The 25,132-nt window shown below is 37.8% G+C and overlaps 1 protein-coding gene across 3 annotated transcripts in view; it reads left to right on the top strand.

The window, feature by feature from the left end:
* Positions 1-24,951, top strand: part of AP1S2 (adaptor related protein complex 1 subunit sigma 2) — a 35,305-nt gene extending 10,354 nt beyond the window's left edge. Inside the window, exon 5 of one of the 3 annotated variants that reach the window (XM_062488040.1) lies at positions 18,745-24,951. In XM_062488040.1, the coding sequence (XP_062344024.1) occupies positions 18,745-18,792 (48 nt within the window). In that variant the 3' untranslated portion in view covers positions 18,793-24,951. Of the gene's footprint in view, positions 1-7,112; positions 7,779-15,046; positions 17,998-18,744 lie in introns of those variants that run through there. The other 2 variants (XM_062488042.1, XM_062488041.1) reach the window with 2 other exon arrangements.
* Positions 24,952-25,132: the final 181 nt, after the last annotated feature.

The following is a 25,132-nucleotide window of genomic DNA, read 5'->3' as shown; positions in this document are numbered from 1 at the left end:
AATCAAAAATTCTGGTGTGCTGGGGGAATCATCAGTCTTGTCTGCAAGTCAGTGGAACATGTGGTTTAACAGGGATGGTTCACCTTTATATTTTAAAGTGGGCTGAGGTTTACTACCTAGATTCTATATAGATCCAAGCTGCTTTGTTTTCCCCCTATTTTCTCCTGTGAATTAATTGCTTAATTCTCTTACAAGCCTTGTGTTCCACTTGGTAGTCTTTTGTTGGACATACTGTTAGTAGGATGGGGAAAACACATGGTGTTCTTTACCCTGGTAGCTGTGTTTGTAACCCCTTCAGAGTATAGAAAGATCCACTGTACATTTAAGTTCTTGTCATGAGCAAGGTCAGCCATTTCACCCAGATTTGCTACCCTATTTTTCTAGAAAGGAAACATTTACTACTTGTGTTCTGATTCAATTTCAGTCCTTTACTCTTTGTAGGAATTATCTTAACCAGAAGTCCTGTTCTACGGTTTACAAAGAGGGGAGAAAAATAGACTGTTTATTCTCTTAAAATATTTTGCTCTTTATATGAAAACAGGTAAAACAGATTAGTTATATATTCCAGTTTGTCTCCTGCAAATGCAGCTAATTGTACATAAAGTAGAATAACTATATTGTTTCTTGTTGTTCAAACCTTTATTTTCACTATTTTTGTGGGGCTGTTCTAAAGAAAAATGTGTTCTATTTCTAGGAATTCAATGCTGTTTTTCTTTCCAAGCAACAAACATTCTCGTTTTAGAGAGAATATAATTTAATGTATTAATATAACTTAAGTTAAAAATCTTATGCAAAGGGAAATACCACTTTTGAAATGTGAGACTTTTTCCTAGCCCTGGTAGCTTTACTCTGATCACCCTTCCTTTCCCCATCTTTAAATTTTCAATTGTCAGTGTTCATTAAATAATTCTGATTAACTTGAAATGTAGCAGCTTATCACAGTACCACTGGAGTCCTATGTTGGGCTTCTCTGTTTTACATTCTCAGTTACATTGACTGTTGATCAAGTATAAAACTACTCCCTATATCTACATTTTAGTTTATAAACCCTGTAAAAAGCTGGGCTCATATTTAAATTGAGCTTCCAATAAATTTGGACTCTTTTCTGTAGAAGTTTGGTTTTGTATCAGCTGGTGCTGTGTAAATGCTGGGTTTGATGAAGAGAGTTGTTAAAATAACAGTTTCTCACATATGGAGAATTTTTGGTACTTGGAGTTAATATCTGCTTCCCAGAATACTTCAGCACTACCAGACTGAAACAGTGTGATTCCAAATGCAAAACATATTTCTAGCAGGGTTGTTGTGTGTTTGTTTTTGAACATGTCAGATTTTAATTATGTGCAGCAAAGTGATTTTTATTTGGCCCTGAATATTCATGTTGCCAAATATATCTGTAAATGTACATATACACACACATACATACATATAGTTGAATACACAATATTATTAATTAGATACACAACATTAATTAATAATGCAATATGTGTTGGTTTATGAAGTACCTTAAAGATGGAGAGCTGTATGGAATGCTTAGGCAATATGATTGAATGTGATTTATTATACATATTAAATATGTATATTGATATTGCAATATGCAATATATTGCAATTGTATATTTGTATATATTGTATTTGTATATTGCATATATGCAATATGATTGAATATGATTACAGATACATGAAGTGACTATTTGTGTAATGTTAAGGGGAAATACACCAAGGCACGTATTGCTGAGTAATGAATTAGTTCTTAATAGCCTTGCTTACTAGTATTTTCTGTGGAAGTTTTCCAGGATGTACCTCTGTGTCTGAGAGGTTGTTTTTTTTAAAGTTTTTTTGCTGCTGTGAGGTCCCTTTACTAACTGTTGCAGTTTGTGTAGTTGAAACACACTAACTTGTTAAATCCCTCTCACCTTCACATTCTTGTTAGTTCTTCAGGAATGTATTTAGTTCAAGTATTCATTCCCTACCCCCTCCACCGTATTTATTACCAACTGATAACTTATCAACAGTCAGTTCTCAATCCTGGCAGTGGTATCCAGATGAAGGGTAGTAAAAGGTAATTAACTCCAGTGCTTGCATTCTTCCTTGTCACTCTATTGTAGAAATAATTCTGTTCAAAAGAATGCTGTTACATGTCGCAGATTGTTTTGTATCTTGTTTGCTAGAGAGATTGTAATACTTAACTAGTGATTACAAAGGCATGCACTGCTGAAAAGGTGATTTTTGCTTGTGTGAACTCAGTTATACTCAAAGAAATCGGTAGATGCAGTGTGTTGTTGCATGAATTTAATATATACGTGTGATGTGTGGAACAGCTAAAAGATAAGCCTGTCCATAATTTTGTTACACGTGAGTTTTTTAAGGCATCAAACTACCAATGACAGATTTTCTATACGGGAGAGGATTTGATTTTCTCAGAAGTCTAATTTCTGTGGTTTTATTTGATGGCTTGAGTAATTCAGTATGGTACTTGGATGTTTGTGGTCATTAACTGTGCAAATTGATAAAATCAAGGTGTTAATAATTCTGATATTTAAATTGAGCAGTCATGTATATATTTGAAAGCAAATCTGTACGGACTTGCTCATCTTCATTTGAAGAAGGAAAAATTTTCTAACCATTGGCTATGAATGCAAATGGTTTTTGTTGATTATCCTGCGTAAATTTTAGAAAAGTATTTTGGAAATACTCCCCATTTTGTCCACCACTATTCTTTTGTAGGATTTTTGTGTAGTGTTTTAGCATTTGATTGCAGAACATCTAAATACTTAAGTATATATATATTTAAGAGTTGTCTAAATAAAAAGGCCAGCGAGTCTGTCCACAAATTGTACTTGCTTGTTTGTGCCACTACTTCAGTAATGATCAAAAGCCTAAGAGCTGTGTGAATGTTTTTTTTTAGGCTCTTGCAGTTTGGCCTCAGGCAGTATTTACGAATCCTTCCACATGAAGAACAGGAGATAAGCTATCAATTAACCTTATTTTCTTTGCTATTTCAAAACCTTGCCTTGTCCTTTATTCAGAAGGGTGTTGGTAGTGTTCATGTTGACTGAATTGCCTTACATGCTTAGGGCTGCTGCATAGATTTAAGCTTTTGATTTTAGAATGAGCATCTTTGGAAATGAAACTCTGGTGAATTTCCTGCATATGCCATGATAATTTTCTTCTTGGAGATGAAATGTACTTATTGGAAACCATAGGTTTGAAGATAAGCATAATAGCAGGCAGGTATTAGGTTGTTCTTGAGATATGCCAAAACTCCTTCATTTTGTTACTAGCACTGGCAAAAGAAAATTAAGCCTCCAGTGGCTAGGAGTACAAGTGATTTTGTCTGGTTTAGGAAACAGTCTTTGTAAGCACTTGTTTATTGCCACTTGCCTGAGAAACTTACCACAATGAACGCAGTCACTTCAGTCTTCACTTAATGTTCTTTCTTAAATATGGACTGTTGAAGTAGACTATCTTCCCAAGTTGGCAGTGGCATTATTTGCCTTGGCTGTACCTGTGTTCCCCTGAATGTGAAACAAGAATGAATAATCATTATTGTCATGGAACTCCAACTGCCTTGACTGCCATCTGCTCTTCACATATAACTTCCATCTCAGTTTCAGGTGGACAGCTTTGTTGGTCTGTTGGTCACTGCAATTTTAAGACTTGCATCTGCTTGATTTTAGGCACAGATAATGATCTACAATGACATTTTAGAGTATATATAAATATATATATAGGGACCTATGAGAGTTACTGTGAATGAGAAATGATAGGTTGTTAGTTCATTATTTAGGGATTTTGGAATCCCTCCCAACTCACAGAAGAATAGATTGTAGTGTTTTGGTAGCTGATGCTTTTGTGAGATGGGTTTCAGAACTCAGTCTCTGGAGACACATTTACAGAAGAAAGGGCTTATAGTGCTGTTAGAGTGTTTGCCATTCTCCATGATAAAGTCATCAAAAAGTCGTGGCGGTCAGATGCAGTCCCAAGTGACTGGAAAGATGGAAGCTTTGTACCCATTTTTAAAAAGGGTAGAAAGGAGGACTCTGGAAACTACCAACCTATCATCCTGACTACTGTCTATATCTGGAAAGATCATGGAACAGATCCTCCTAGGAGCTGTATTAGGGTATGTGAAAGATGGAGTGATTTGGGACAACCAGCACTGCTCCACCAAGGGTAAATTCTGCCAACCCTTTCTATGGGTTGGCCTTCTATAATGGAGCAACTACATCACTGGGCCAGGGGAGGGCTACAGATACCATGTGTCTGGTTACAGTTCCCAGAAAACATTGTTCTCTCTAAATTCAAGAGGGGTGGATTTGATAGGTGGACAGTTGCATCCAAAGGATAGTGGTCAATAGCTAAGTGTCCTGATGAATTTCAGTGATGTTCTTCAGGGGTCAGTAATGGGACCAGTGCTGTTTAATGTCTTGGTTAATGACACAGTGGGATTGAGTACATCCTCAGGAAATCTGAAGGTGACACCAAGCTGGATGGTGCAGTTGACACACATGAAGGATGGAATGTTATCTGGAGGGACTTGGACCTAGCTGGAGAAGTGGGCCTGTAGGAGTCTCACAAAGTTCCACAAGATCAAAGTATGAGAGGCTGCACCTGGCTCAAGGGAATCCCTGGTATCTGTACAGGCTGGTGGGTGAGCAGATCAAGAGCAGCTGAGAAGGACTTGGGGGTGCTGGTGGATGAGAGGCTGTACGTGACCTGGCTGTTTGTTTGCAGCCCAGAAAGCCAGTTCTGCCGGGGCTGCATCAGGAGCAGTGTCCCAGCAGGTCAAGGGAGGGGATTCTGCCCTTCTACCCTGCTCTAGTGAGACCTACCCCATCTGGAGTGCTGCATGCTGCTCTTAGAAATGAACCTCTAAAGACCGAATTTAATTGTAGCAGACAGCTCTGTAATCCCTGATAGTTCTGTATTTTTAATAGATAATTTTGAACTGTCCTCATTGTGCTGTGGAGTAGGCTTTCCTGGAAATACTTACCAAACCATACTCTCATGTTTAAAGCAATAGGAAGTATTTCACAAAGTGAGTAGTAGAACCTGCATCTCTTTTTCCCAAGTAGTAATGGTAGAAGAAGAGGTTAACACTTCCAGATTTAAATATCTTCTTGAAAAAGTGGCATTGAGTATCCAGGAATTTAGCATACCTTGCTTTGACATCTTCCCATGCTCAGTCTGAATGTTTTTGGTTGTTGTTTCTTTGTTTGTCTTAAGTGTGTATGCATGTAAGATGTGACTAATTTTATTGCATCAAAGACTTCAAAATTAGAAGATCTTAAGACTCAACAAAGTTGATGGAGTAGTCTTTGATAGAAGTGCTAAACATGCATTCATCAAGCTTTGCAAATTGAAACATCAGAAAGTTTCAATTAAAAATAAGACAAATTAGCATAAGCAGTCCTTACTTTCTCATAAGTATTCAGTACCCTCTGATACTGTGAATTCCAATACTGATCAGTTTGCAAACTGTGAACTTAATCATTTATTGATATAAGCAATTCTTGTACAACTGTTGAGGGTATATTAACAATACACTGAGCTCTTTGTAAATTTTAATTCTAGTAAGGGTGTGTTTATTCTGAACATTGAACTGATAGATTTTTTTTTTCAGAGACATTCTCCTGTCCTCAGCAATAGAAGCACTATGTCAGGGTGATTCAATGAAAATTTTAGCACTGCTGAATGTGCCATAGCTGTTTTCAGGAGTTCAGTGCTGCTTGTCAATTAACATAGTAAATGCAATAAACAATTGCATAAGGCTGCTTGATAGTAAGGAGTATCTTATCTTCAGAATCAGGTGCTCTTTCTGAACACTCACATTAATCTGCATTTTAATAGAGCAAGTTCATTGGATGTGGCAGAATGTTGAAAAGAGCAGTGTTAAGATTTGGATCTTGAGATTGAGGAGAAAATTTCATTTTTAATCTGTTGTCTGAGATGATGCATCATGTTGCAGTGCTGCTACCCTTTCCTTGAATTTTCACTACCTGTGGGATGGTCTTAGAGTGCCAGAGAATATTAGAAAAGAATACGAATGTCCCCAGGAGGCACCCTGTTTTGTTTTGTTTTAGATTGTCATTTCTTTGTGGTCTTCTCTGTGAGTTGTACAGATGTTGGGGCACGTTGCTGGTATGTGTTTTAGGGCTTTTATTTATTTTTAAGGGACAAACTGTATTTTTTATTGCCAAGCTTTCTGGCAACGGTGTTAACTCTGGTGATGAATATCAAGGTACAATAAAAGTGTGTATATTAAATTTTATAAAGGCTGAAAAATTGATATTGAAAGGCAAAAAAAAGGGTCTGAGAAGACCTATTGTTCACAACTCTCTGAGAATTCTAAGTTTATTTAAGAGATGGATCGAGTAAAGTGAAAATTTGAAACTTTTGCACTAAGCAATACAACATGAAAGTGACTACTCAGCAAGTAACAATGGTGACTTAATAAATATGAATTTTGAATTTAATTGTTTAAGTTACTTCAAGGATGATAGGTTGAATGAAACTTATTTTTCTTCATGAAACAAATCTTATTTTAATATTAATGTTAGTAATAAAACTGTGTGACAGTTAATCACTGTATGAAATATATGTAAATCTGGTATCCTATTCTATTATGCTCTCAATCTGCTCCAATAACGAACAACTGCTTTTAAGTCTTCTGGAAAAAAAAAATCTTTGAATTAATACTCCTTCATGCACAACTGAAGTTTTCTTAAGAACTCTCTACAACTTATTCTTTTACGGTACCAGTATCCTTTACCTGGTTAAGAAATGAAAAATAAACTTTAGAGTTTTTTAATGCATCTGCTTGAAGTCTTTGAACAGATGTTTTCTTTCGATGTATTTCTGTTTGCTTTCTTAACAGTGGACTTTTAGGAAAACCTATTAAAATCATATTAACCTAAAGAATAACAATAGTTGAAACGGATTTAAGTGAAATAACTGAATTTACTTTTGCATATAGTTGAGAATATTTTAAAGTCTTATTTTAAATGCAAATAAGTTGTACATGATTGGGTGGATGTTGGGTTTTTATTTGCTTTTTTTTTTTAATTTAGTAGTTGATATTACATTTTCACTGCTGCTTGATTTTGTTTGTAGAGCCAGAATGAAGACTGGGGAGGTTTGTCTGAGGATATCTTATGATTAAGAGCAATCTAAGGCATTAGCCCTTTTGACCCCTTCTAAATGATTGGTAACTACCAAGTTTACCATTTTGGTGGCATGGATTAAATGGGTGCTATGCAAAGAGTGCTGCACGTGTAATTAAGTCCTTGCAAGGATAAACAGGAAATGGGTGATGGGCTTAACTTTCTGCAACACTTGCATGATGGTCTTTGAAGAGTGCTTTGAGTGTTTCCTTTTATTTTCCTTTTATGTACTAACTGCATCAACTTGAAATCTCTGACTTCTACTGGCTTTCTTTGGTGTTGATAATTAAATGGGATAATGCAAGTTAGAGAAATGGATACCAAAGCTAATAACTAAACAGATGTTTGGCTTTGTTTACTTACAATCAGCCCATATAAACATGTATTTATTGGAAAATGAGCTGTTTACATCTGCTATGCAAAGAAAATGGGCCCTAAAAAGATTGGGTGCTGCTGCAATTGACTGTGTATCAAAATGCCGGATGCTGCATGACAGAACAAAGCTTATTTGCATATATAGTGCATTGCAACATATTTCTGTCCAAAGCATAAGTGGAATACGTTGTGGCAGTCCTACTAATAAAGGTAAGATTTTAATTTGCATAAAGCAAGTTTAAAACACACATGAAAATGATTTGCTGGAGAAACATAATTAGTCTGCTGCTTACTTGATATAATGATAAACAAGTAGTTCAGTAAACAAATTGGCTTTTGTAATGTGGAACTGTGGTAATAGATCTAATTTCATATGCTGCTTTATAAATATCAGGATTTAGTTTCCAGGTAAAAGAAAATTATTATAAGTAGACAAATGTATTTGTAACATGTTCGAAACCAAATTCACAGTTGCTCTATGGGTGTTTTTACCATTTTAGAGTTTCCTAGTATATGATAGAGCCATTGATCTGTGTTGGGAAGAGGGGAGCAGCCAATAATCTGCTTGCATATTAGACGTGAAGAATTAGGGCAGCCAACAAGTCATTTGTTGAAAACAATTTCTTTGAGCTTGGACATGTTCTGAAAGAGCTATAAGAAAAACCTAAGTGCTCAAGCTTCATATTTTCCACACTTTCCCCCCAGTTTTATTGCTTTTTCTGTGCTATTCATGATAACAAGTTCACGTACGAAGAGTGATTCTCATGTTGAAGTTAGAATTGAAACTGTGCCTGTAAAACTTTCCTTGCCATTAGAACTTTAAAAAGCTACCTATGTTGTTCAGCACCTGTGCTGTGAAAAGAGCTTAGGAGTCCTAATCTTTTTTGTTTGTTTGTCTCTCAGATGGCTAAAAAGACCAATTCTTGCACATACAAGCTCAGGCTTAGAAAATTGTGTGATTCCAGTTTACTTGCCTACAGTATGTCCCTAGGTGAATTCTGTGTATGGGCGCAGTTTTAGTTAAGAAATGTGCTTTGTCCCCATTAAATTAAACACAGTGGCATTGTCTGATGCCCATGGAATGCTACTTCTTGGCCTGTACCATTCCCTGGAAGGAGTGAAGGATTAGTTGCTGTGTTCAGATCCTAATTTACAAGGTTGTCACAGTTCCTCAGAATATGGAGAAATAGAAATGGCATCTGCTGCTCTGACTGGAGAGAGACAGATAGTTGGTTGCACATTATAAGAGATGGGGAATAGTTTGCCTGCAGTAAGGAGCTGCAGCTTGTAAATAGGAATGAAGATCATCTGGGTTAAAGAGAGTTCTCCTGAGGTTAAGGAGGTTGCCTTCGGGCAAGGGGAGGAGTTTGATTCATAGCTTTGGTGTCTGGATTAACCTGATGTTTAATTAATTGGTTATACAACTTTAAATTACATTAATCCTTGTTACTCTTTGAGGCATAACCAAGCCCAGAATGAGTAGAACTTGGTTTTATTGTTGTCTGTTTTAGAGAGATTTTCTTGTAAACTAGAGTGTTGAGTACTAAGTTTTTCATGTGGCAACTCTAATGAGCCACATATTCAGAAGTAGTTAGTTCCATAGAGAATGTGGTGAAATTTATGGTAAGGCTTGCATAATACTGAAAAACCAGGTGAAATCTTGATATGCATTCACATTATTCTGTGTGGAAATTCTGCTTTCTACTGAGAGCATTTTACAGTGGTAAAGTCATAGTCTTGAGTCAGGACACAGTTTGCTCATCACCCAAACTCATGCTGACAGATCTTGTTGAAAAAGCCAGATCCATTCCTACTGCTGCCTTTGTGTTGATCTACCTACCCTGGGGTTCTGGGGCTCCTAGCTTGTTAGCCAAAACTTGAACTCATGCAGGAGGGAAGTGCCAGGAGGAAGAAAGCAGCGGCATTGAAAAGGGAAGTAAAAAGCAGCTGCATTTGGCAAGCCAGGACTTTCGCTGGAGTTGATAGCACAGCTTGAATTATATCCTATTTTTTAAAAAATCACAGCATCTAAGTGCTTTAAAAAGCCAGTGTTCTACACATCTTGTCCTGACTCACTGTCTGCTGTGAGCCCCAAGTCAGCTTGCATAGGTAGGGGCTAATTTACTTGTCATGTGCTGCACCCCTGCTGTTGGCCTGAGTCATAGGAATGTAGCAAAGAGCTTCAGCAGCAGTATTGACTTTCGGAGTTTTCACCTGTCCTTTTTCTCTCTCCTTTGTGCCAGAAAAACTTTTTATACAACCATTCTAGAACTGGATTTCAGATCCATTTAAATGGATCAAATGCAAATTTCTCATTTTTAAAAACTTCTAGTCAGTAGCTTTTCTGTGTTTACAACTTCTGCTTGCAAACATTTGTCCAAACAATTTTAAGCACGCAAAGTGCTGCAGGACCAGGAAAGAAGGGGAATGCTTAAATGCCATTGCCATGGAAGCTGAACAGTATTGGACGTGACATGGCTTGTTGCAGCAGTATATTCTGGTCAGCCCTTCAAAGATAACAACCCTGCAGTTTAAGAAAAGCTTCCTTAGGCAAAGGAGAATAAGCAATGCGAACCTGTATCTGCAGTGCTGGAAGAAAACATTGTTGAATCCTTACCTGCATAGTTTGGCAGTTTGCCAAACATTCAGACACTGTGGGATTATCTGATGGAGACCTCATTGATTTTTAATAATTTTGGCTCTAACTTCACAATACAAAACATTCAGCTGTAATATGTGCTTAAAGCATTTGTGTTTTTGTGGTGGCAAGGAGGGGAGCCCCTGATGGAGTCTCAGAACCATCCTTACTGCTAAAGGCTGTGCTCTGGATTGTTCCTGGCTCGCTGCATAGCAACTGATTGGCACATGTGAAGCAGAGCCTTCCAGAGCGATTATCACCTCTGAGCTGGCAGATCAGAGCAGCAGCTAAGAGGCAGGAAGCACCTACTATTATCCGGTTATAATACACAAAGCTTCTACTGATCTTTGTACTGCTTTTGGGAGAGAGGCAGGCAGCCACTGCTGTCACACCCTTCTGCTCTGCTCTGTTGAAGCGATGTTTTAGAGCCGAAGTCCATGCATATTCTCTGCTGCTTTGCTGAATAGCATTTGCAGGACAGCTTGCTGTTTCATACTGTAGTTGAGAATTCTGTTGACTGGTTTGTATTTATCTTGAAAATGTTTTTGTTTCCTCTGTATAGCAAGCTGCAGACAAGATCTTGACTAGGAGTTGGCATTGACGACGCAATCTTTTTATATATTTGCTTATATTTTCTTGTTTTGTCAGAGTTTTTTTTTTTTTTGTAAGATTAAGTATAGTTAATACTTTTCTTTGAAGATGTTCAAGACCTTTAAGTTTTTCTAGGTTCTCTGAAAAAACATTTCTCTTCTTTGAAAGTCCAAATAGAAATTTGTAATAAAAATGCTCTGGTGGGAAATATTAAGGCTGGGCTAGATGGGCCCTGATCAATCTGGTCTTTTGGAAGGTGTCTCTGCCCGTGGCACAAGGGTTTGGAAGTAAATGATCCCTTCCAGCCCAAACCCATCTATCTAATAGAAGTTTCTGAACAGTTAGCTAAACAAAGATTGGGAAACAGTTACTCTCCTGTTTTGAAATCCCTGAAAAGGCAAGTGAAGAGCAGCAATTTCCTTAAGCAGCCGTTCATTAGAAACATTTCCTAATAACAGTTCAGAAATAGAGTGTAAAAGTAAATGCTTTTGAAGCATTGCCAAGGAAGTGCTTGTTAAATGTGACTCTCTTCCTACTGCAAAAACTTCATGTTTCTAAACAGAAACCCTCTGCTCTTGATTTCCCCATAGCCTGCTTCTGTAGAATTCTTCCCAAACTTCCATACTCTCAATGAAGCCACGTCTTGTTCAAGCTAGGGTTTTTGTTAGATGCTGAGTGAGGAAAAAAGCCAAGTTTTTATCAAAAGGTGGCAGTTGTATTTTTTTGTGTGCAGTTTAACATGGTTTGCCTTCACAGGCTTTGTTCTGGTTTTCATGGGAAAGAAGTTAAAATAATAACCTAAACAAACCATCCCTGAAAAAGAAGTCGTGCCAAGTATTGATGAAGTCTGTCACTGCCATGAGATGTCAACAGTAAAATGACTGCCCTGCAACACACTGAACTTGAGATAGTTTGGCATAGACATAAATATTTTTTTCTCTCTCTTGCCTGAGGAAATAACACAGTTTTCTTGTCTACTGCAGACGTAAAATACCTTAAATTGCAGCAAGAAAATAATTCAAGGTAGATGTTAGGCAAATTTTTCGGTGGAGATGATAATGTAGCATTTAAGTAGATTGCCTGGGGCACAATAAAAAGACATCACTGGATGCCTCTAATAGATGAAATGTCTCTCAGGAAAGTTACCGGTGTACTGTTTGGGGGATTAGATTACATTAAGTCCCTTCTAATTTTATTTTGGTTCTGATTTTTAATTAGTTTGGGTTACGATGGAGTTGGCTGAGAAAATGTCAGTTGGATTGGACTGGCTATTTGTTCTGTTTACTCAGATTAACTCTACTGTTTTTCTAATTTAAAAAAATCTCCAATGACTCAGACTGACAGTTTCAGAGACTATTATTAGCTTCTTAAAGCAAGTTGTAAACAAAGATGTCATTTTGAAAAAGTTTAATTCTAGTAACTTTAAAATATTGCAATTTCACAATGTGCAACTTGTGTTGTAGAGATGTTACTTTTCTGGCAGTACTAGGATCTAAGACCTGTGCGTTAAAGTCAGATAAATGGTTTACATCGAAAGTTTTAGGTGATGATTTTTCAGAGGTGGTATTTCATGGTAGTTTGCCCTTATATTATACTGTAAGGATGCCATTGCCTCTTCCCTTAGATTCTAGATCTAGACTGTTATCTTAGACAACATCTGAGCCTGTGAAAAGCACGTGCTTGAGCTCTGCACGTTCCCACCAAAGGAAAGCCAGGTAGTGCAGATAGTGATCGTGGAATTTGAGGACTGTCCCTTTCCCCATATTGTCTTTTCTGGTATTCAGACCAACAGGCCAACTGCTCTGGAGAACTGTGTAATGGGGAACAAAGAAAAAGTCATTCATAGCTCAAACTTGTGAGATGCTGTGGTTCTGTGATGGCAAACAATCGGTCAAGACTTCATTTTCCTTTCAGTTGATTGTCAGGCTGCCCACAGTGCCAGGCCCTCTGTGTGGGACAGTCCTGGATGTCCTTGGTGGGGTACAGAGGCCTTACTGGAACACCAGTTTTCCTTCTTATTATTGCTGTGTTATCACTTTGTATCTCCATTACTGTTGTCTTCCATTTAATCCTTTAGTTTCACCTCCACAAGGTCAGTTCATTGCTAGTCTAGTTGCAGGTGGTGGTTACATGTTCTGTAAACTAAAAAAGCCACCGGGAGTGAAATAACCACTTTCTCCCTATTGTTATCTGACAACCTATCTTGCTTTATCGGTAAACCATACATTTCTGTGAAGATGAGGCACTAATCCCACAACAGTAATGTGAGTCAATCATCTAATTTTGAGTACCATGATTTTAACATCAAAGACAGCAAATTCCTCGAGGTATAAACCATTGCAAATACAAATGGGGTGGGGAATACCCCAGGACTGTGTGGGACTGTGCAAGTTGGGAAAGTACATGAAAGGAGCTTTTCCATGTCCTTATTTGTTGTATGCAGTTATGTAAAAGGGGACATGGATGGTCAGTGTTTCCAGGATGAAGAGAGTGCTTAAGAATGTGTACACACATAATCCTTGAATACAACAGTGGGTTGCAATCAGCTTCATAGGAATGGCAGAAAATGAGCTGCTCTCATTCTTTTTCTGTCCAGAGAGCTAATTTAAAATTAAGGAGAAATCTGTTAGGAGATTTGACAGGCATTTCAGTGAAGACACCAACTTTGATGGCTTCACGTTTTCAGTGGTGAACACTGAACACACAAGTTTTTTTCAAGGAAGAGGGGAATCATGTGTAAGCATATATTTCCCAGATAAAATTTGGGCATTTTAGATTATTACAGTATGTCTGTTCTTCAGTTATCTTCATGAACAGTCACCAGTGTAAGTAAACAGAAGTTTTCCCTAGGGACCTTTCTGAGAATATTTGTCTGTGGAGGCTCCAGGAATTCTAAAGTTAGTACTTTCTTCTTTTTAGTCAAAACTTCTACTCCCTAATAACGTACACTACTATCATGCAATGCCTTCCCCAGTTAGGAATATGCCTCAGCATTTTGCTTTTAATGTAGACTGATGCTTTTTACTTATGCCACGTGAGAGATGTTAATTGTTGAAATTCACATTTGTAATTCTTTATTCCAGATTGTTTTGAATCTAAAAATTATAGTAGCATGCATCATGTAATTGATTTATAACTGTCACAGAGTTATATAGGTGCTATTATTTTCTGAACTACTGGATTTGTAGTTAGCTTGGTCAGAATAATTCAAACTACTGTGACATGATCTTCAAATTACTGACACTGAAAAACAATATAAAAACTGTATAGCTTCTACAATATTTTTTGTTATGCTTTTTTTTGTAATTTGAGAATAGAATTTAAAACATGTAAGCTTGGATATGTGAATAAACTGAGATGGCACAGAGGAGACAGTTGTAGAAGTCCATGGGAACTCCCTCAGTTATGTTTTAAAATTTCTGTCATCCTTGGAATTAGGATACTAAAATAGATTGAAGATTGTAATTGGTACAGGATCAAAGTGATCTGACATGCAGAGAGTTAAGCTTCATATGTTTTCACCCCAGAAAAAGTTTGAATTGGCATATATGGGCCTGATGCTCCTAAGTTGCTGTTACTCCATTATTAAAATTGAATGCCCCTTTCTTTCTAGCTCATCTTGCTGCAAATTGAATACTAATGTTCATGCCAATCATACAAGAATGTATTGGGTTCAGCAGCATAATCCAAAAAGCAAAGAAAACTTTGCCTGCTTTGAGAGGTGTATCAGAGGCCTCATTTTTCTAAACAGACCCTCTTTCTACAAAATGTAATTTTTGTCACCAGTAATGCCACCACTGTACTACTCTGGCACAGTGGACTCACAGCTGCGTTCTGGAGGCCTGGTACCTCTAAATATGTATTTTATTAGAGCAGATGTGGTGGGTGATTTTAGATGCTGCTTAGCCCAGTGCCTGTCTCTGACAGAAGCCAACTGTTGATGCCTGATGCAGAGACAAGTAATAGGTAGGGTGGTCCATCTCTGGAGCTTCAAACTTCTTTTGGCTAAGAAGAAACTCTGAGCTTTTTATGTAATAAAGTATTTATGATGGGAAGTTATGTCTGTTGTTGGACACAGCATGCAAGTATGGAGGGGTAAAATGATGATTCTCTCCACTACCTTCACCCCCTGGAAATCTAGAGTAGTCAAAAAACCATATTGCATTGCAGTATCAAATATCCTTTTAATGTCAGAGATACAATAGTGAGATAATATTTGTTTTCTTTCATGTCTGTCCACCTTTCTATTATGTATAAGAATATGTACATTTCTTTTGTAGCCACGCCATGAATACTTTAATGTGCCAGTGTACTAAATGGCTTCATTCATCATGCATGCAGAATTTCAGAGGAGATAGACCTGTGACTTACTCATGACAGAACATTATCATCAGCTTGCTGAATCCAGTCATCCTGAATCTAATAGAATGCCACAACCATTCCTTGCTGTTGTACTTTCCTCTTCCCCCTCTGTTTTACAGTGTTGTGTCTTCACATGTCTCCTTTCAACAAAACTTGTGTTTGTTGGCATATGGTTTAACTTTTTTATTGTGTGTAACCTTGAAGTCTTATGCTTAAAAGTTCTGTAGCATTTTCTGAGCTAAACATCTATATACTGCAACGCCTATTCTGTAATGTTACTCAGCCCACACTTATCCTTTCAATAGGTTGTGGTGGTATTTAAACATACGCTTAAAGTCTGTAGCTGAAGTTGACTTACAGAGAAAGTAGTGAAGAAGTATCATGTGTAATGTGTGTACACACAAGTATTAAGTGATGCTGAATGAAATTCTGTGTAGACCATGCACTTAATTAAAGGTGCAAGTAACACTGTCCTTTCTGAAGACTGACACAGTGGTGTGACTGACGTGACAAAAAGGAGGGAGTCAGAATTGATTAGGTCAAAGAGAATGATGGGTAAATCTGAAATTAAAACACCTGTATTTAAGGGTGCAGAATGCTCTTATGAGTAATTTAACAGTTACTGCCACTGAGAACAATGTCATTGCTTTACAAATGAATAATGGAATCACAGAATCATTAAGGTTGGAAAAGACCTCTAAACTTACTGAGTCCTACCATTAATGGTTAGGGTTGGAAAGATCTAAGATCATTAACAGTATGCTTGCAATATGCCTTCTTAAATTGGCATTTCCAGTTCTAAATGCAGGCTGCCTTGTATATTGGAGAATTGCCACGAGGGTGAATAGAAGAGCTTTCAGTTGAAAAGTGGGCAGAGTGAGAGGGCGTGTAATGCATCCTGTTGGTAACCTAAAACCAGTGCTGATTCTGAAAATTGTTTCCATGAATTATCAAGGAGGCAATTACTGAAACAAACCACAAACGAGTTAGTTCCGTGTACTATATGTGGTAATGCACTACCTTCCAAATGTTAAACTGACATAGAAATGGGAGATTTAGGAGATTAGACAAAAGATTTGGATTGGATTTGCAGCATTCTGAAATCTTAGAAAACAAGATCATAGGAGTGGTTTTCCATTTCCAAGTTTGCCTTTTTTTCTGTAAGCCATTAACAATGTGTTTTGATGTCTGGGTAATGCTGCTTTAGTCTGCATTATTTCATGCCTGTTGGCTTAAAATGCTGTGCATTGAGCTGTAATGAGATGCTGTTTTTCTTGTTATCTGTATACAGCTGCTTGCTTCTAAATGACTAGGTAATGAATTAGCTTTTCTGGCATGTTTGAAATAAAGTATTGCATGCACTTTTGTCTCATGTGAATGACTTTTTTTCCTCATCTGTGTTCTGATATTTCAAATTTGTTTTGTTTGCCTTGGGTGATTCTGAGCTGCAGGTAGTATGTAACACTGCAGAATGTTTTACATAAGAATTGGATAAAATGTTTGACACTTAGTAAAGCAAATAATGTGAACAAAACATAATATAATTAATTATATTGATTTATTAAAATTAATAATTAATGAAGTTATTCCTCTAGCAAAAGACATTAGCCTTTAGGTGTTCCTTGAGATTATATTGTTGATGAGTACGTAAGGCAGATGTGTCTCAAGGTTACTGCTTTAGTAATAAAAAAAATATATGTCTGAGTTATATGGGTAATGTATCTGTGGGAAAGTAGCTAATGTCCTTGAAATAGGTTGCTTTTAATGGTTAGCTAGTGACCTTGATTTACTAGAAGAAATTTAGTGTTTAAGTATATGCCTGCTGCAAATCGTCTCAAACTTTGAATTGGCAGTGAAAACAATAATACTGAACTTCTCTGAAAACAGCACCACTGCTCTGTGTTTCTTCATAGCTATAAAGAACTTTGTTTTCAGATAATTTTGTAAATATTCTGTTGCAATCCTGAGCAACTCTTAAGTGCCCACTGCTGTCTAACCAATTTAAAAATGAAAAGTGAATTTATTTCAAATATTCTGAAGACCCTGAAATGCTTGAGGAGTTGTATTCTTGTAGAATGTTCTTGAATTCTGATGACAGTTAACATACAGGATTTCTTGAGTAAAATGCTTTACCTTGGTGGATAGGGGAGGTGTGTGTCTTCTAAAATGAATGCAACAAAGTAATTTGGGAATATAATACAAAATGTTTTATTAAAAATGCTACATGGCCATTTCTTCAGCCTCCTTTTAGGGATTTGTTATAATACACATGTAAATCTTTAATTCTGCCATCCTGTCTGGCTTTTCCAAAGTCATTGCAGTTCTAAGAATATTTAAATATTGCATCAATGAGAGGAAAAAAACCAAGCCGGCACTATGTTAATACACGAAGTATCTTGTTTTCAGATTAAACTGGCCTTTTTATTGTGATTTTTTTATTTGCTGCTGGATTTTAGAAGCCATCTCAAAATGCTGATAAGATGGCCTGTTCCAAGCTCTGACTGATTTTTAAATGAAGTTGCCTTAAAGTATCATAGCTTGTTCCTTCACTGCTGAATCACCTCATACATGAGCAGAATGATGATAGTAAAATCAAGGTTGATAGAGACAATGTTCTGATGTTGTTTGCAAGGTTTGAGGTGTTTAATTTTGTGTTTTACTGACATTATTTTTCTAATAAATATTTGCAAAGCAGTTGAAAAATAAGTTGTTGGCTGCCTTAACTGTTATCTGCCTTTTTTTCTGCTGCATGACATGTCTTGTTTTAGGATGCTAAAGTAAGTTTATTTATAATCTTGATATTAAAGCTTTTGTTTTAATACAGACACAGTATCCCCTTTTATTTATGATGGCATTGTTAATAGTTATGGAAAAACTCAGCCTAATGTTTCTAGTTTAAACCATTTCTTTTGAGATGTTATGGAAGTAATGAATATAAAACTGATGATAATTCTTTGGAATTTGGTATTAAACAACTTTCTCTGAATCTAAAGAAAGCTTTCTAAGATTAGAATTATCCTAAGACTTTATGCCTGGTGTGGAATAATAAAATTCCTGTCCTAAAAACTCCTCCCTCTTTGAAAGGGATCAATTTGACACCAGGCATACTTAAGGTACCTTGACCTGGTTTTGAATTAAGCATGGGATGACTGTATAAAAAAAACAAACCAAAACTCTTTTATAAAAATCTCAAGGGATACTGTATCTTAGTTGCATCAGTGGTTTAATTCACCCATTTATTTGTAATTCCTGAACAGATTTTTGAGGCCCTTGAAACAATTCACCACAAAATTCACTGACTCCATTACAAGATCCTTCCCCATCCCTCCCCAGTTCCTGTTGCTTAGTTGTGATTTGTTTCTTGCTAGTACATCTGAATTGTTTTATTTTTATTAAGGGCAATAAAATCTACCAGCTAGTCCTGTGAACCATGGCAATCTAATTAACAGCTCTGTGAAAAGTGCAGCTAATCCCATGTTTGCAAACTGCAGTGCTGCCATGTTTTCATGTCTTTTCAGCTTGCTTTTTTAATTCGGCATCTTCCATACTAACTCATGTACGGCGCCGCTCAGTAGAAAGTGTTCATTTACTACTTTCTCAAATTTTCCCTCCGTAGGAAGCAGAGACCCCACGTAGTGTACTTGAAGAAATTGGATTGACATAAATCTTCTCTTCAGCTGATGCCATCTCAGTGTTTCATACTGTAAATGTTCACTGCCTTCATTGTAATGTTTAGCTAATGGTGTAAGATGCTGTTTGTCAGTATTACTGTTTTGCTAAGCTGCTTCATTCAGGCCGACAAGAAAAATAGTTTGTTTTTTGTTTTGTTTTGGGTTTTTTTTGAAAAGGGAAGAAGAAACCTAAGTTCAAAATTTATAAATGAAAGGGGATTAAATTGACTCAGTATTTCCTTTCACTACATTTATAGGAAAATTGCATTTGACTTCGATAAGTACTGTTTTTTATAAGCAAACTTGACTTCAGGAAATAAATGTATTATTTTGACATAAGCATAGCCTACCTAAATGAAAAGAAACTACACAGACAACTCCAAATATGAAATGTTATGGCGTAGAGAAATTGTGTTTATGCAACCAAAGAATTTGTTCATCTACATTTTAGTCACCACTTGTGATTATTCTGCTTATTTCAGTTGTTGCATAAAGATTGGAGATACCTGTTTACTACTGAATTTGTCATTATACCAAAGAATCCTGCCAGGATCTGCATATCAAACTGGTAAAAAAGTGTTAAGGTGATAACTGCTTTTTTAAAAAAAAAATGATCAACTCACTAGACATGAAGGTGTATTTTAGTGTAACTACCTTAAGCAACACTGTGCAAGTTACTATACTCCAAAGGGAATGCATGTGGGAGAAAAGGAAACCAGCCCAGACTGAATAAGGGAACTGTTTTTTGGTCTGATATTAGCTTGCTTTGACCATGAACACAAGAAAGGAGGACAGCTTTCTAACTGAATAGAGATGCATAATGAAAACTGAATACTTTAAAAGATGGGAAAGAAGCTTTACAGAAGGGACCTCTTATTATTTTCTTTTGAAGTCTGGCAATTAATTTGTATTTATTGGTGTTCTACGGTCATGCTTTATTGGGTGTATAGGTACCTTTAGGACACACCAAGTGTCAAAGTCATTTAACTGCTTTTCTTAACATGTTGAGCATGTGACACATCCCGTACAATACTCCTGCTTGATGTACAGTTGAACCAACTAATTTGCAGTGAGAGCTCTTAAACATTAGATTTGTATAGTATATTCACTACACATCATGTAAACTGCTATCCAGTAATATTTTGACACTTTGAGAAGACTCTCGGTAATTATGAACTGAGCCTGTTTCACTTGTGGAAATTGATCCATGTGTGGTTTTGAGGCAACAGTGGGAGTCTACACCTGGGAAGTAGCTGAGTTCTGTTGCCTGTCCCCATAGAGGGGGGTTGTCCTCTCCCTCCCCACCCAGACACCTTTCCCTAGGAATTTTGGTTTGTTCACCTGAGTAGTGCCATGTGTTCACAAAGCTTAGCTCGGCAGTGCTGCTGCTAGCAGCACTTCCGTGGCCAGCTGGAGAGTGGGCTCAGTAGTACCCAGCCACAGGAAAAGTGTGGCGTTGCCACTTCTAAGGCCCCTGATCCAGACCCCAACATCAATACTTGAGGCAGTAGGGCAGCCAGCCAGGGCTGGGCTGTGTGTGCCACTCCTGTAGCAGTATCAGGGTGGTGTCTATGAACTCAAAACATTAGAACTTGTCCACAGATGCCCATTCCAGGATATACACACAGATTCCAAATGACTGGAGACTTTTTGTCCCAGGGCATTTCCCCAGCGCACAGTGGGCAGGGATAGATGAGGGCAGAAGGGTAGCAGAAGGACCCCGTGTGTGAGATTGAAGTGGTAAAATGGATTTAAGTCAAACCAGAAGCAATTTTATATGTATTAAACATGTTTTTAAAGTTTTACACTGTCACTTGTATGTGCTTGGCTAGATTAAGCTTCGTTGTGATTGTGACAAACTGTTTGACCTCTGTCTGTCACATTGGTTTAGTTGTAATAAATGTCCATTTTTACACCATTGCTGTGTTTATATGTAATTAGTGCCAGTATTCACAGAGGAAAGAAGAGGCCACTCAGTGCTGGCTTAAAAAAAGGGTGAAATTTTATTACAGTGCTTAACCTGTTCTTGAGCACTTCATTAAAAAATGTTGAGGATACTGTGTCCGAGTTTAGTTATTTACATCCATTGAAATTGTAGTGAAAGCAATAAATCAGCAAGGTTTTGGAAAACTTGCCACATTAAACATTAAATCTATTTAAGTGGATGTTAAATTGATGGGGTAGTACCACTTCATTTCAAAATTAAACCACATGTTGAGAGAGATTTCTGGATAACACAGACTGAATATTCACTTGTTTTCATAGAATTCTAAGCAAGTCAATGCAATGTTTGCGATCCTGATCTCAACTCAAAGCATGTCAGATGAATCTGTTCACCTTTCTGGAAGAACCGAACAGCTTGATGTTATCAGCAAAAGCATGAGGAAAAATTAACATATGTGGACATTGCTGAAATTAAATTCTGGTTTTTGGATTTCTTATCTTGTGAAGGGTTGGAGGGAGCTCAAGAGTAAGTAGCAATTTCTGGATTGTTCAGGGAAGTTGATTGTTGTCTTGAGTGTCTTCAACTTCACTGACTTAAGTCTTTAACTCAAAGAAGCCCTCCTAAACATTGGCCTTGCCCCCTCTTGGGGTAAGGCCACAGTGATGGTCACCCTGTGGCTGCCTCTGTCAAGTTCCCACGTACCACGGGTTAGGCTTGTCCAGCTTGCTTTGCAGTCTGTCCCATGGCTCAGCAAAGTGTTACCTGTCCACGTCACATCAGTTTTGGTTTTCAGCCACAGATAATCAATTCACCTGATACATCAGTGCTGAGCAGGAGTGTATGTGGAATAATTGGGGTTTATTTTAAGCTTACAGTGATAGTAAAAAATGCTGCACTCTTTGAATGATACGAGAAAGTAAATTAAGCTTTGAGGTTATTAACTATCATGAACTTCTATCTTTCATGCTTTGTAAGAAGTGCTGATCCAAGACAGGAAGCAGTAGCATTTTCTAGCAGGCTCTTGCATGTCTTTAGAAACAAACCAAGTTATTTAGCACACAGGAATGTCACTGGTAAACTGGAGGGCAGTTTCTGATACGCTGAACGTGCTAATGCAAAACTGGATGCAAAGCAGCCATGCTGCCATCATAGGGCATAAAAGTGAGAGAGGAGTCACTTGGGATGCATTTTGGACAGTGTGTCTTGTACACAAGCGCTGGGGCCAGAGGGAAGGCCTTGTTGAGTGTCCATAAGAAATGCCTTGCATTCAACACACAGACTCGTGCACCCCTCCTCAACCTGATGGGGGTTTGCTGCTCTGGACAGGCAGACAGGGAATGAAATCCCACAGAAGTGACCACCAGCTACAGTTGGAGGGAAGGCACTCTGCTGCAAGGGAGCAAGCCCAGTTCCCTGATGCCTTAATTCTGCTGGGCAGCAGCAGTGCCTGTGCCTACAGGGGTTCCCACTGCAGTGCCCCTGTTCTCCTTGTGCTGCTGAACAAGGCAGCACTGCTGCCTGGCTGGGCTGTTCCACTGAAGGGCAGGAGCAGCACCTCCTACCCATCCTGACTCAAGAAGCTCATCTGGCAGGCCCTGGCATTGAACCTCTGTGTAAATGCCAGAACTACTCCAAAGCACCTCCGTGATCCCTGCTGAATTCACAGCTGAAAAAAGTATTTTGAAAGCTGCTGCTTTTAAGTAGTCATTAAAGACAAAACAAATCTTGGCCCATATTAATTCACTTTATAAGGTCCTTTTCTGTGGAATATGCAGGATAACAGGCAGTGGAAATAGGCTGTTCCTTACAAATTTAAATCCTTTCTGTGTTCTTCTGGGGCTTTTTCCCTTTGTTAAAGAAAATAATTAAGCTTAACATTAAATAAACTTCTAGTTTTTTTGTCTCTCCAGAATAAAATAGGTCACTCAGACAATAATAAGGAAACACAAAACCATGCATATAACACTACTTAAGGTTATGAAGCATAGAAACAATACTGAAAAATACGAACTCCAAAGTTAGAAAACTGGTGGAATCCCAGGTTTCATGCTAACAAATGCAAGCTAAATGTCAGATCTACAGATCTCAGATTCTGTGTAACAAACAGATGGTGTGTGAAAGTGAAGGGCAATCACAGCTACCAGTCTTACACTGCACAGGTACAGCCAGCAGATCTGGGTCCAGACCTCAAGAAAAACAAGCCGAAGTTTCAGCCATTGTAGTAGCAGAAATAAAGTATATTTAAATTTTTACATGTATCTCTGAGCAAGTTTGGTTTTTCGGGGTTTTTTTGTTTTTTTGTTTGTTTTTGTTTGTTTTTTTTAAATACAGCCACTCAAGTTTCCCAAATCCTGTTACAAAACTGTGGTGACAAGAAGCCTAATCACCCATGGAATTTTCACATGGTTGTTAGCGGGCACTTAGTTTCTAATCCCATGGAAGGCTGGTTTGCTTTGATCACCTGACGGGTCACAGGTTCCCACCACCCACTCCACCACTTTTGCTTGAGCTGGACAGGTGATTTTGCTGGGATAATGCTCTGTGACATCTGGCTGCATGGCACGGGGTGCACAGTGTCTGCACAGGGACAAGCCAGCTCTCCCAGAGCTGTGGGAAGCAGGGCAGTCCAGAGAATGGAAGATGGAACCTGCCTGCTGGTGACCAACTCAACCAGAGTTTGCCACATGTGGTGCAAGTGACCCAGTGAGACAACTGAGCATCTAAAAAAAAAAAAAATAAGAAACCTCAGGGAAAATTTGTCTCTAAGGTGTGGTGAGAAAAAGGCGTAAGAAACTGGCAGTAACAAATTTCTCAAACGGAATTAAAAACTTAGTGCTATCCTTAGAAATATGCCTTTAAAAAAGGTTATTATTTCAAAAGTTATGCTAATTAATTACAATTCCTACATCTGTTAATAACTAAAACATTTAATCAAATTAACTAAGCTACAGCTCTGCCTACAGTTATGACAATATATAGTGAAATTTGGGTTTGAACTGAACATCACTTTTGTTGTATTACTCCATATCGGACAATTTACACATGATGAAAGAAGGAAAAATGTATAATCAGCATGCTAGGTGCACTATGCATTTAGGAAAGCAAAAAAAAAAAAAAAATCATATCCAGAAGCAATGTTCATGTTCACTTGATCTTAGCTAACATGGGGAAAAATGTTCTTGCTGTGAGGAATAGTGTTGGTAAAGTTCATATACCTAGATTTTCTAAGGGAGTTTTATGTTACATTGCTGGGAGTTGTAATGAAATCCTATTTGGGAGCATTTCATGCCTGCTTTAGGGTTCCAACTCATGGGGTCTGATCGGTTCTCTGAAGGCAGGAGCCCAGTTCTTTGGAGAGGCTAAAGACAGGGAGGTATCTCTACAGACTGTTAGGGCACCTTTCGTGCCATGAGCTTCTAAGTGTCTGAGGACACTGAAAAAAAACCCCAAAAACTGAAAATAAGCCATGTCAAAATACAGCATATCTAAGAGCACAAATCTTTTAAATAAAGGTGAAAAAATATCAGTAAGGATTTATCTAACTGCAGGTACTTTGCTAATGTAGCTGTCATTTCAAGAAGGTTTTGTCCCAATAATTTTATTTTTATGTACCCTAGTCTTCACCTTGGCCACAGGAAAGCAAGGCAGTAGGGTGGCTTAAACTATTTGTAAAATAAACCTAAACAGGCTCTAAGTCAAGTCCTCCTCTCCCAACACCATGAAGTATTCTTTCATGTATAAACCCTTCAGTCTCTTCAGCCACTCTGCAGCCATCTTGACTGAGCCTTCACAATTGTCTTTGGTTCCCAGATGGACACTTTCCACCCCTCCAGCACAAGTTAGGCATGTTGTTTTCACCTACAAAGGGTGTGCATCCAAGAGGTATGCGAAGTATTTCTAGCCTCACTCGAGGATTACAGTTGCATGGTCGCTATTCTTACTTGGGGACTAAGGTACTGAATAGACTGATTGTTTCTCTGTGTACTTGCTACAAGGTTTTAGTCTACTGCAATCCCTACAATCAATCAACTCAGCAGCTCAGTCAGGGCAGAGAAAAATCCAACACTCATGACTGAAAAGCTCCTACTGGGCAAGTACTGTATAATTAAACAGTGATGTCTTTGAGATCCCTTTTCTCCAACTCATAAAACGATTATATTTTCTTTGTCTAGAAAACAATTTCCGATAAAGAGATGAAAAATACAAATGGCAGTCATCTACACAGATCTGGATCTGCAGTGTGCTGGGGTGTGAACTTACTGCACACCAGCTGTTCTGTGCTAACTTCTTACAGGAACAGTAAACACTTAACAGTCACGTAACAGAAATAAGCATATACCAAAGAGGCTTCACTTCTCTATTTGTACTCAGTGTGCATCCAGGTGTTG

The sequence above is a fragment of the Cinclus cinclus genome, chromosome 2, assembly GCF_963662255.1.
Source record: "Cinclus cinclus chromosome 2, bCinCin1.1, whole genome shotgun sequence".
Taxonomy (NCBI): domain Eukaryota; kingdom Metazoa; phylum Chordata; class Aves; order Passeriformes; family Cinclidae; genus Cinclus; species Cinclus cinclus.
Note: the sequence above shows the minus strand (reverse complement) of the source record. Positions and strands in the feature narration are given on the sequence as shown.